The sequence below is a fragment of the Agelaius phoeniceus genome, chromosome 6 (genome assembly GCF_051311805.1).
Source record: "Agelaius phoeniceus isolate bAgePho1 chromosome 6, bAgePho1.hap1, whole genome shotgun sequence".
Lineage (NCBI taxonomy): Eukaryota > Metazoa > Chordata > Aves > Passeriformes > Icteridae > Agelaius > Agelaius phoeniceus.
The window spans coordinates 43,898,176-43,910,636 of NC_135270.1; the positions used below are offsets into that span (position 1 = coordinate 43,898,176).

The 12,461-nt window shown below is 46.7% G+C and overlaps 1 protein-coding gene across 1 annotated transcript in view; it reads left to right on the forward strand.

The window, feature by feature from the left end:
• Positions 1–11,130: 11,130 nt before the first annotated feature.
• Positions 11,131–12,461, forward strand: part of TSHR (thyroid stimulating hormone receptor) — a 47,764-nt gene continuing 46,433 nt past the window's right edge. The window contains exons 1-2 of the mRNA XM_054635376.2: positions 11,131–11,225; positions 11,730–12,022. Coding sequence (XP_054491351.2) covers positions 11,847–12,022 — 176 coding nt within the window. The 5' untranslated portion in view covers positions 11,131–11,225; positions 11,730–11,846. The remainder of the gene's footprint in view (positions 11,226–11,729; positions 12,023–12,461) is intronic.

The window sequence follows — 12,461 nt, forward strand, 5'->3', positions numbered from 1 at the left end:
TGTCTTTTTGAAGCTAAACAGTATTGTGATTTGTTTGTTTGTTGGTTTGTTTGTTTGTTTACTTTTGTCATAAGGACGTTAAATATGTGCATAAGATTGCTACAATACATCTTCCGTTTGGAATGAGGCTGATGAGAAATTATTTAACTGTGCAAAACAAACCACTATACTAGACGTAATTATTAAGAAGTTGTTTAACTTTATAAGAAAAGAACCCTTTTATTTTATTAGATGAATTTGAAAACATATATCCCAGCATTCTTTTATCTGAAGTGCTGTGTTAGACAGTAACATGACAGTGCTTACATTTAGAGAGGCCAGCATGGTCTTTCTACTTCAGGTTAGTGCTGCTTGATTAATGCTGTTGTGCCCCTTGACTAATACAAATATATAATACCAATACAGATCTTGGCTAAAACCTTAAAAAGAAAAAAAGAAAGATTATTCTGAGGCATTACATTACTGCATACATATAAATAAATGTGTATTAAGTCTGAGGACATATACCTTAAGGGTAGAAAATCCAGAAGGACTATAACTTTTTTTTAAGCTTAAATTCAATTTTTTAAAATTTTTGTATTTGTCACCAAGGATACCATTTCATGCTATGCTACTTGTCCTCCATGACAAGTCATTATTCACGTAGCTTTCAGGAAATTGTTTCGCTATTTCTTTCACAAGGCTATCAAAAAAAAAAAAGACAACACAAAATAAATAACTGTCCTGCAGATTGATCTTTCATGGCACTCAGAAAATGAGTTCTTTTATGAACAGCTATCATAAATGCATAAAAGAGGAGAAGCACCATGTGGTAGATGAATTGTCACCTAAGTCAGTGAGCTTGAAAGCCATTTTTTATTTATGATTGTTGTAATAAACAGTCAAACTCTTCTCTTAAACATGCTGGTCTCCTTATTAAAGGAAGTATGTGCCATGACCCAAGTCAAAGAAAAGTGCAAGATCTGTCTGAAGTCTGAATTATGAGGGCATATTCATTTTTGCTAGAGGTTATTTCTAAGCCTGGATGCCCATGCAAGAGAGGCAGACAGAGCAGAATGAAGTCAAAGATGGCTAGAAAGCTGACATTAGATGAAGAGGCAGGGAATGTAAGCCTGAGGGAAAAAAATATACAAAGAGAGACATAAGTTCAAAAGTCCATATGCACCCATGGCTGCTGAGGTAACTACTGACATGATAAGGGACACCAAGATAATTAATTTCTCCATTGAGGAAAAGCTGAGAAAGCTGGGCTGTCTAGCCTGGGGAAGAGAAGGCTTGGAGAGTCTCCTCATTGTGTGTAAATATTTGAAGGGAGAGTGTCCAGTGACGGGGCAAGAGGCAATGGGCACAAACGGAACAGGACTTTGTGTCATCATCAGGAAACTCTTTTCAGTTTTGAGGGTGACCAAACACTGGCACAGGTGCCTGAAGAAGCTGTGGATCTGCATCCTTGGAATAATCAAAAGCCGTCTGAGCACAGTTCTGGGCAACCATCTCTGGGTGTTCCTGCTTGATCAGGGGCTTGGGCAGATGGCTTCCAGGGTCCCTTCCCATCTCAATGATTCTGTGACTCAGTGATTCAATAACTCTTTCTGTAGTCAAATATACTGCCTGAAAACAGCTCTCATCATTCTTACCTAAACTAACTGCTTAAGGCCAAGAGATAGTTTCATCTTGCTCTTCTCTCTGAGCACTCTTAGAATTGACAGCCTCAGTACCTCCTCTTTATCCTGCAGCCTACTGGGTATGTCAATTTTCACAGTTTTTCATGGATTTTTCTTACAGTAAGGAAAAGCACAAGAGTTCCTCCATATCCCATAGCCATAAAACTCCAAAACTACCTTGAAATAGAAGACAATTTTTTTATACAAACATGAATCTTCAAGACCCTAGAATAAAATTATTTCATATAGCTGTTCAAACACTTGATAAATGATGCTGTGTCAAAGCAGTGTGTCTAATGTATTTTTTTCTGAGAGGCCAGAAATTATTTGCAATACTGAAATAGAAACAGGTAGGAATTGGCATATCTTCCAAGCATCTAGTATGGCAAAACACGTGGATTAGTCAGAAAAAAAAAAAACCCACCTAGTCTTTTAATCTACTCTTTACTGATTTTTTTTTTTCCAGTTTAAACATTTCCTTATGCAGATGTTCCTAGATGTGGCTGTTGATACCTGGTGATCTATGTGGAACACTAATTAGACTTAATTGCTTCTTTGTTAGAACATGTTCTGGTTTATCTGATTTGTGTATAAACCATAAAAGCAGTGAAAGGATAAATGAGAAACCACATCAAATCTGGCAGAGATAATAATGTTATTTTTTTCAGAAAGCACCACAAAAATTAGGGAATTTGGAGCCTTTCAGTGCTTGAGATCATATGTACTAAATAAGAAACTGTGGCTGTCGCTAGAGGGAGTGCCTGTAACAGTGGAAAAAATGCCTGCCAAGCCTTGCTGTGTTTAAATTAATAGGAACATGCAGGGGTCTCTGAAAAAGAGCCAGGAAAAAAAACTGCAATATACAGTGATTTAAAAGTGACTTCCTTTCCTATATGTTTATTTGAATCAGAGCACAAGACATTCTAATTAATAGTAAGTAATAAAAATTACTTAATTTCTCTAGCCTGAGGGCATACAGGATTTTGCATGTCTGTTTTTAGGATTATATTTATAATTGTTGGTGATACTTGTTGGTGATACTTTTAATACATTAACTGGTTTTAGTATATAAAAGAGACACATTTATTAATATTCTACAGGGTTGAAAAGTTGCCAGTCACTCTAAGCTGCTAGATGCCATCATTTTTCAAAACTGATGTGATCAAAACTATTGATTATTGTTCTTTTTTACAGCTTAAAACAGTTGCAGTCTTAACTAAGCTAAGCAGCTGTGTTCTATCATTCCTTCGGTATAGATCATGTTTCTAAACCTACTATATTCCTTACTATCCTGTCAATAATCCTGTTTGTCTATTTCTTGATGATAAAGTATTCCAGACAATGCTATAAATGCAAAATTAAATTGAATAATTGCAACATGTTTCCATATTTGTGCCATGCAGGGTGTGTCTTATTGCATGTAGCTACCTGTATTTTTCTATTTAGAATTTACATTCTGATCTAGAGTTCAGAGGCCTCCCTAGCCTGGGGTTATCTGTAGATTTACAAAGATACTTTTAGTTCCCCCATCACTGGGCCTGTTCTTGAAAAAGTTGAACAGAAGGACTGGGAACTGACTAGAAGAAGCCAGAGCATGGCAGTACAAGGCTAGCAGCTCCCTCAGGGCAGACACCAGGAGCCATAGAGGATCCTCCTGGAGCAGCAGAGAGGGCCTGGCAGCCCATTCCATTCCATCCCACCCGCCCTGCGAGGGGCTGGGCTGCTGGTGGCTTTTGGGGCAGCTACAACCCCACGTACTGTCACCTCCTGGGGAATCGGGACAGGCTAAGGCTGGGCCAGGATGGCAGCCTGGGTGTCAGGGCTGGCATAGCAGGGCCCATGAACAGGCAGCCAGCCCCTGTTTGTGTGTGGTGGTGCTGGGGCAGGACTGATAGCCCTGGAGGCTGACGCAGTCCTGTGTTTTGTGCAGAAGATTTTTTTCTTTTTTTTTTTAAGTATCCATGCCATGTCCCTCATATCTTCCCCTCCAAGTTGAGTCTTCCTCCTTGACTTTTTCCCCTGCTTTTGCAACATCTGTGAGTTTAGTTTTTGCATGTTTTGGTCCTTTGCAATGCAGCTCATTTCCTCACAGACCATTTTTTGAAGACACTAAATCTCCCGATTTTCTGGGGTTTTTTGCTTTTTTCAATTGCATTTCATTTGATCCTATCTCATTTCCAGAGTGTTTGTAAGCCTTTCTTTTTGGGGTCACAAGATTCCCTTTCCCTTCCCGAAAGGAAATGAAATTTCCTTTCGGGAAGGGAAAGGGAATCTTGTGATTTCAATGAGGACCAATTGGGCAGTCTGTGGTCCATGTCCCTGCACCTCATGGCATCCCATGCATTTTGATGGCTTTTGCTTTGGTGAAGATTTTTTTTCTTTTTTTCACTATCCATACCATGTACCTGGTCGCTTCCCCTCAAAGTTCTCTGTTCTGGTTTAGGGCAAATTTGGTAGAGAATCTCCAAAGGCAGGGGGGATCCTCCAGTAAGCAAACCCACACGGCCCCTCCCCCCAACCGGTTCGAGAAGAATTCCTCAGAGAGAAGGGGAAAGAACCTGTTTATTTAACAGGCACAGCACCCCCAGTACACAGAATGAACAATACTGGATGACACCACTCTGAAAAAGATGACAAATTCAGAAAGTCTCTTTTGGGGGTGGTCGCTCTGTTATCAGTCCCTCCAGTGCTGGGGTAGCTGCTGCAGGCCACAAGGTGCAAACTCTCAGTGTTCCCAGGTCCCAGTCCGGAGCAGGTTCAAGTTCTTTCCAGAAAGGAAAGGAGAAACAGTCCAGGAAGAAATTTGGACTGTTTAGCTGAACTAGCTAATGAGCGGAAGCAAGAGCAAGCAGAAGTGAAGCAGAAGCAAGAGCAAGAGAGAGAGCAAAGCAAAAAAGCAAAAGCAAAAAAAACCAAAAGCAGCACAAGCTGCTGCCCTGTCTCTGTGTCCCACCAGGCTGATAAGAAAATGCAAACAAAACTTTCACTCTTCAGAACCAGTCTTAAAGGCACAGAACATAATATCCAGCATAAACAGAACACATGAATGGGGATACAAGCATCATAATGTCACCCTAGGACATTCCACCCCTTATCCCTATATCATCAACATATTACCACACATCATGCATTTATTCACACAAAATTTCCATCTGTTCCCCCAAAATTTACAAGCAATACCCATCATGCCCTCATCACATCCCCACACTGGACCACTGAATCCAGGCCCTATACTACAGAGCTGCAGGATTCCCCCTTTTCACTTTACTCACTCAAAGTTCCATCTATCACTTGCTCAGACCTTCAACACTTGCACATTTCCTTCTGTCTCATGTCTGTATGGTTTAATGTACAGGCAATGGCAGTAACATCCAATGAACAGTGATATTGCATATCATTCTCACCCCACAATCAAATCTCCCTGAGGTACACATCATGTTGTTCCATCTCTTTGCATTATCCACCATGTGCAACCTGGTCCCTGGGCAAAGACAACCCCACGAATGGGTTTGTCTGTACTGGAGGAAGAATTGACCCACACAGTCTTCCCTAACAAACCTCTGACAAGTACCACTGGGACTTTATCTCCATCTATTACATTCAGGGACTCAGACTGGGCAGGACCTGCTCGTTAGGTGGAACCTCAGGTGTTAACTTACCAGGTGGCCTTTGCTAAATGCTGCTCCCAATTTTTGAAAGATCCCCCACCCAAAGCTTTCAACTGGCTTTTTAGTAGTCCATTGTACCTCTCTACTTTTCCTGCAGCTGGTGCATGGTAGGGGATATGGTGCACCCAGTCAATGCCATGTTCCCTAGCCCAAGTGTTGATAAGGCTGTTCTTGAAATGAGTCCCACTGTCTGACTCAATTCTCTCAGGAGTACCATGTCTCCACAGGACCTGCTTTTCAAGGCCCAGGATGGTGTTCTAGGCAATAGCATGAGGCACAGGGTAGGTTTCCAACCATCCAGTGGTGGCTTCCACCATGGTCAGCACGTAGCGCTTGCCCTGGCATGTCTGGGGCAGTGGGATGGAGTCAATCTGCCAGGCCTCCCCATACTTGTACTTGGACCATCGCCCACTGTACCATAGGGGCTTCACTCGCTTGGCCTGCTTGATGGCAGCACACGTCTCACAGTCATGGATAACCTGTGAAATACTGTCCATGGTTAGAGATCCCCCTCGGTCTCATGCCTGCTTACAGGTGGCATCTCTGCCCTGATCGCCTGAGGCATCATGGGCCCATCGAGCTAGGAATAACTCTCCCTTGTGTTCCCCAATCTAGGTCTATCTTGGACACCCCTATCCTTGCAGAGTGGTCTGCCTGCTCATTGTTTTGGTGCTCCTCATTGGCTCTACTCTTGGGGACATGGGCATCTACATGGTGGACTTTCACAGGTAGCCTCCCTACCCTGCTAGCAATATCTTTCCACTCATCAGCAGCCCAAATTGGTTTTCCTCTATGTTGCCAGTTAGCCTCTTTCCACCTCTCCAGCAAACCCCACAGAGCATTGGCTACCATCCATGAATCAGTGTAGAGGTAGAGCTTTTGCCCTTTCTCTCTTTCTGCAATGTCCAGGGCCAGTTGAACGGCTTTGAGTTCTGCAAGTTGACTTGATCCATCTTCTCCTTCGGTAGCTTGTGCAGCCTGTCGTGTGGGGCTCCATACGGCTGCTTTCCACTTCCGGTTCATCCCTAAGATGCGACAGGAACCATCAGTGAAAAGAGCATAGCGTGTTTCCTCTGGGGGCAGTTGGTTAAATGGAGGAGCCTCTTCAGCCCATGTCACTGGTTCTTGTTCTTCATCTGTGACACCAAAATTCTCACCTTTGGGCCAATTTGTAATTACCTCCAAAATCCCAGGGCGATTCAGTTTACCGATATGGGCGCACTGAGTGATAAGAGCAATCCACTTGCTCCATGTGGCACTGGTGGCATGGTGGGTGAAAGGAACCTTGCTTTTGAGCATCCACCCCAGCACCGGTAGTCGGGGTGCGAGGAGGAGTTGTGCTTCTGTACCAATCACCTCTGAGGCAGCTTGGACTCCTTCATAGGCAGCCAAGATTTCCTTCTCTGTTGGAGTGTAGTTGGCCTCAGAGCCTCTGTAGCTTTGACTCCAAAATCCCAGTGGTCGACCCTGAGTCTCCCCAGGCACCTTCTGCCAAAGGCTCCAGGACAAGCCATGGTTCCCAGCTGCAGAGTAGAGCACTTTCTTCACATCTGGTCCCGTCCTGACTGGGCCAAGAGCTACTGCATGAGCGATCTCCTGCTTGATCTGGACAAAGGCTTGTTGCTGCTCAGGGCCCCACTGGAAATTGTTCTTCTTGCAGGTGACCAGGTAAAGAGGGCTCACGATCTGAGTGTACTCAGGAGTGTTCATCCTCCAAAAGCCTATGGCACCCAGGAAAGCTTGTGTCTCTTTCTTATTGGTGGGTGGAGACATTGCTGTGATCTTGTTGATGACGTCTGTAGGAATCTGATGCCGTCCATCTTGCCACTTCACTCCTAAGAACTGAATCTCACGAGCTGGTCCCTTTACTTTGCTCTTTTTAATGGCGAAACCAGCTCCCAGGAGGATTTGGATGATTTCCTTTCCTTTCTCAAACACTTCCGCAGCTGTGTTCCCCCACACAATGATGTCATCAATATATTGCAGATGTTCTGGAGCCTCACCCCTTTCTAGTGCAGTCTGGATCAGTCCATGGCAGATGGTAGGACTGTGCTTCCACCCCTGGGACAGTCATTCCAGGCATACTGCACTCCCCCCCATGTGAAAGCAAACTGAGGCCTGCATTCTGCTGCCAGAGGAATGGAGAAAAATGCATTGGCAATGTCTATAGTGGGGTACCACCTCGCTGCCTTGGACTCCAGCTCGTACTGGAGCTCTAATATGTCTGGCACGGCAGCACTCACTGGTGGAGTCACCTCATTCAATGCACGGTAGTCCACAGTCAATCTCCATTCTCCTTCAGATTTTCACACAGGCCAAATGGGGCTGTTGAAGGGTGAGTGGGTCTTGCTGACCACCCCTTGGCTCTCCAGCTCTCAGATCATCTTATGGATGGGGATCACAGCATCTCGAGTGGTTCTATACTGTCGTCGATGCACTATGAAAGTGGCAATTGGCACTCGTTGATCTTCTCCCATCAGACGCCCTGCTGCAGATGGATTCTCAGACAGCCCAGGAAAGGTGTTCAATTGCTGGATGCCCTCTGTCTCTACAGCAGCTATCCCAAATGCCCACCTGAGTCCTTTTGGCTCTTTGAAATACCCACTTCGAAGGTAGTCTTTGCCCAAAATACGTGGGGCCTCTGGGCCAGTCACAACAGGATGTTTCTTCCACTCATTCCCAGTCAGGCTCACATCAGCTTCCACCAAAGTGAAATCCTGGGATCCCCCTGTCACACCAGCAATAGAAACAGACTCTGTCCCCACATGTCTCGACAGAATTAATGTACATTGCGCACCAGTGTCGACCAAAGCTTTAGACTCTTGTGGTTCCGATGTGCCAGGCCAACGAATCCACACAGACCAGAAAACACGGTTTTCCCTGGCCTCTACCTGGCTAGAGGCAGGGCCCCTCTAAGCCTGGTTATCCTTCTTTCCCTGGGCACATGTCTTGGATGTTCCTTCAAGGGGATCGGACATGTCATCATCATCATACCTGGTAGTTTGGCTACGGGCAACTGGAGCTGCTTTCCTTTTGGTGGAACTCCCTCTCTCAGCCCTGTCTTCCTTCAATTCACGCACCCGTTGTGCCAGAACAGCAGATTTCCTATCCCATCTCCTCATGTTTTCTCCACAGTCACGCAGGTAGAACCACAGCTCTGTTCGTGGGGTGTACCTTCTCTCGCCATCTGGGAAACGTCTGCCTTGGATACCAGAACCTCTGATCTGTACTGCCGAGATTTGGAGAAGGTCTTCTCTAATCTCCTCTCTGAGCTTCTTATGATTCTCCTCTATCTTCTCCTCTAATTTCTGCAGACGTGTTTCTACCGCTGCAATTCTGGCATGTGTTGGGCCATGCACAGCATCTGCATATGCTCAGAGCTTCCTTGCCACATCAAGCACAGTCTCATCCCTCTCATCCCTCATTATGGCTAAAGCAGAAGCATATTCATGTGGCCCAAGTCGCACAAGTTTTCGCCACATCACAGACGTGCATGGTACCAAGTCTGGGTTCCTAGTTGTTACATCATCTGAGAAGATAATGTTTGAAGTTAAGAGAGAGGTCCAAAAGACAACAGAAATTCCTTTGATGATACATTTGTTTTGCTGGATGGTTTTGTATGCTTTGTTGTCAGCCTGTGCCAGCCAAAATATTTCTTTGCCAAAGCCAAAAGGTGCAGAGAGTTTAATTTCTCATTTTTAATAAGGTGTACAGTGTCCCTGGGACAAGCTGTTACTTTGGCAGTAAGAAGAAGAAAACCAGAGGAGAATGTAGGCAGGTATAGCACTGCATGACTTTTGTAACATGTAACACATTAGGTGAAATTTAAGTGGCTGATTCCTCCCATTGGATAGAGGATCCAAGGCAAGCCTAAATCCACTAAACTTTCATGTTTGTTTGATCTCTGATATATCTGCATTTAATTTTTAAAAATTATGGTCATGGGAACCACAACAGCATGAGAAGAAAAAAGAAGGCAGGTCCCACAGATCCTGGCAAAAGCCTCCCTACAGTCGGACTCTTGAGTTGGTGTTTCCAGATCTGGGAAAGATCAGCAGGATTGAATGGAACACACAGTACAGAACCCTGAGCTTGCCTCACTATCCCATTCTGGTGATTTGCCCTCAGAGATCAATAAGATCTCAAATTATTATGAAATAATACAATTGTGTCCCACAACTGATATCATTGGTGGATGAGAATTTTTATCTTGTCTATGGTTCCAAAAACAGGAAGACAGGCTATGCCTCATGAATGCCAGGCAATATTACCCTGAGTGTTGGACAAGTGTAGGTTTTGCAGATTGTAGCAACTGTGGTAATATTGTATTTGCTGACTCAGCTATGCCAAACAGTATATGGTGTGTTTAGTTTCCACAGAGGACAAGATGGCTGGGACAGGACCAGATGGGGTAGCAGCACAGAAGTAGATGTGTTTCCACTCTCAGAACCTGTACTGCTTTGTGGCTTTCTTCTTCATGAAATGTGTCATTAGCTCTTGGCTGGGAAAGAACATGATCCCACTGCTGAGAGATGGCAACCTTGAACACCTTGGCAGCAGCCTCGAGCCAGCCAGTCTGGCTTACACCATGCTGGGGTTGTCTCCCTTAGCACTGGCCAAAGTGATGAACAGTTACAAGCCCCATGTCTGACTTGGCAAGACTGAGTCACAATTTTGTCTCATCTGTGCCTCTGTGGACCGTGTATCTCCCTTGCTCATTTACCTTGAAATTCAGTGATCTGCCTGTGCTTTGTTGTTATTTAGTCAGGTTGGTACAGACACCAAAATGTGATGGCTCTTAGGGCTGCAGGTGAGTTACAGATGTGAGCAGTGTGTCAGAAGGACATGACTGAACAGGGCAGAGGATAGCCAGTGTTTCTAAGGGAATTCATGCAATGCAGTGTGAAATTCTCTAGGACACTTGTGGGTGCTTCAGCTTGACCTCTCTCTGGGACACCCCCAAAGGATACTCCATCCTAAATGGGATAAATGTAACTCATGGGATTCCTCACTTACATGAGATTTAACATAAGGCCATAAGATCAAGATTTATATTAAAATTTCTTTATGGCCATGGTATCACTTGCTTACCTTAAAAAGATGTATTGAGGGGATTCATTACATTTAGGAAACAAATACTGGTAAACTGACTTAAAGTACTTTTAAAGAGTTATATCACTAATGTAGCTGGACTAATTATCCAAGAATCATGTAATCTAATTTGTACTGTGCATAGGTTACATTTTCGAGTTTCGTCCTCTGAAGACTACAAACATTTATGTTGACATTTGTCTCGTTGTATACCTACTTAAGGTGACAATAATTCCACTTCATTTCTGTCAAGGTTAGATTTTTTTCCCCCACTTTTTTTATTTGGAGGATGGATTTTATCTTGTCTGATAATGTGGGAAATGCTACTCTCTCCTCTTTTGCTCTATCCTCTCATTTTCAAAATCACTCTTTTGAACTTTCAGTGCTTTTTTAACGGCTATACATTTAGTCCATGTCTAACTGGCAGTCACTGAATATTTGCTTGTTGCAAAGGACGGCTTTAACTTCACCGCTTTCACAGGTGAGTTAGTCTGGCTCTTACTCAACCCCCTTCCTCCTGTTCCTTTTTGCAAAGATGCCAGGAAGAATGGTCGGGGTCCGACGTTTCGCCTCTGCCTTTGAAAGCGGCTCGGCGGGCCGATCCCGTTGCCGGCGCGGCTCTCGCCCCGGCTGGGCAGAGCAGGGCAGAGCAGGGCAGGGCAGGGCTGGGCTGGGTAGGGCAGAACCCGCTGGCCCCGCGCGGTGCCGGCCGCCCGCGGCAGGCGGCCCCGGAGCCCCAAGGCTGCGGAGGGAGCGCGGAGAGCGGCGGGGTCCCGGGAGCGGCGCGGCGGTGAGAGCCGGGGTGAGAGCCGGGGAGCGGGCGCTGGGAGCCGGGGAACGGGCGCTGAGAGCGGGGAACGGGCGCTGGGAGCCGGGGAGCGGGCGCTGAGAGCGGGGCTGAGAGCCAGGGAACGGGCGCTCGGAGCCGGGGAGCGGGCGCTGGGAGCCGGGGAACGGGCGCTGAGAGCGGGGCTGAGAGCCGGGGAGCGGGCGCTGGGAGCCGGGGAGCGGGCGCTGAGAGAGGGGGAGCGGCGCTGGGAGCCGGGGAACAGGCGCTGAGAGCCGGGGAACGGGCGCTGGGAGCGGGGCTGAGAGCCGGGGAACGGGCGCTGGGAGCCGGGGAAGGGGCCCCGGGATACCCCGCAGAAGGGGCGCGGAGGAGCGGGGGGCCAGGTCCGGGATGGCTGGCCGGATGGGCGCGGGGCCGGGGCGAGGAGAGGAACCCTGCCCGACGGCGAGGGCGCTCAGGGCTTGCGGAGACCTTTCCTGACCCCGCTTAGTGAGGAGGCGGCGTTGTCCAGCACAGGTGCCGCCTTTCCCCGGCAGCTTCTCCCGGCGGGGCAGCGTCGTCTGCCCGTGCAGCTCTGGGATCTCCTCGTCTCCTCGGAGAAGCGAGGGGCAGAGCGGGAGCGGACGGCGGAAGATGCTGTGCCTCACGGTAGCCTTCCTTCACCAGTTGCTGCTGGTGCTGGTGCTGTGCAGCCGGGGCACAGAGAGGTGTCCTTCAGCCTTCTGCGAGTGTTCTGACTGGGAGGACTACAAAATCACTTGCAGGGACATCTACTTTATTCCCAGCCTCCCGGAGGACACCCAGACCCTGTGAGTACATGGGGATGGTTTAGGGAAGCCAGCTGTGAGTGTTCATACTTCGCAGGCAGGAGATGCTCTGAGCTGATGTCCTGTGAGATGAGGAGGTGGTGAGAGGGCAGAGGTGCTGCAGATTACCTGGGCGGTACAGGAGAGTGGAACAGCAGTGTGCAGACTCTGCGTGTGGCAGGAACAGGTAGGAAAAGTGACTCTCAAACCTTCAAGAGTTGTGAAGAGATGGTTCATTGGATCTTAAGAGTTCTGTGAAAAATGTAGGAAAATAAGTAACTGGGCTGTTTGTGGGCAAAGTGAGCAGTAGGCTGGATTCTGTGTGGCAAGTGCTTAGGGGATGAGGGGAAGGAAAGGTAGATCGAACACAATTTTGTGATTAAAAACCAATAGGAATGGGATGTGTCACCTCACAAAGACTTCCACAAAATCCTCTGTGTTC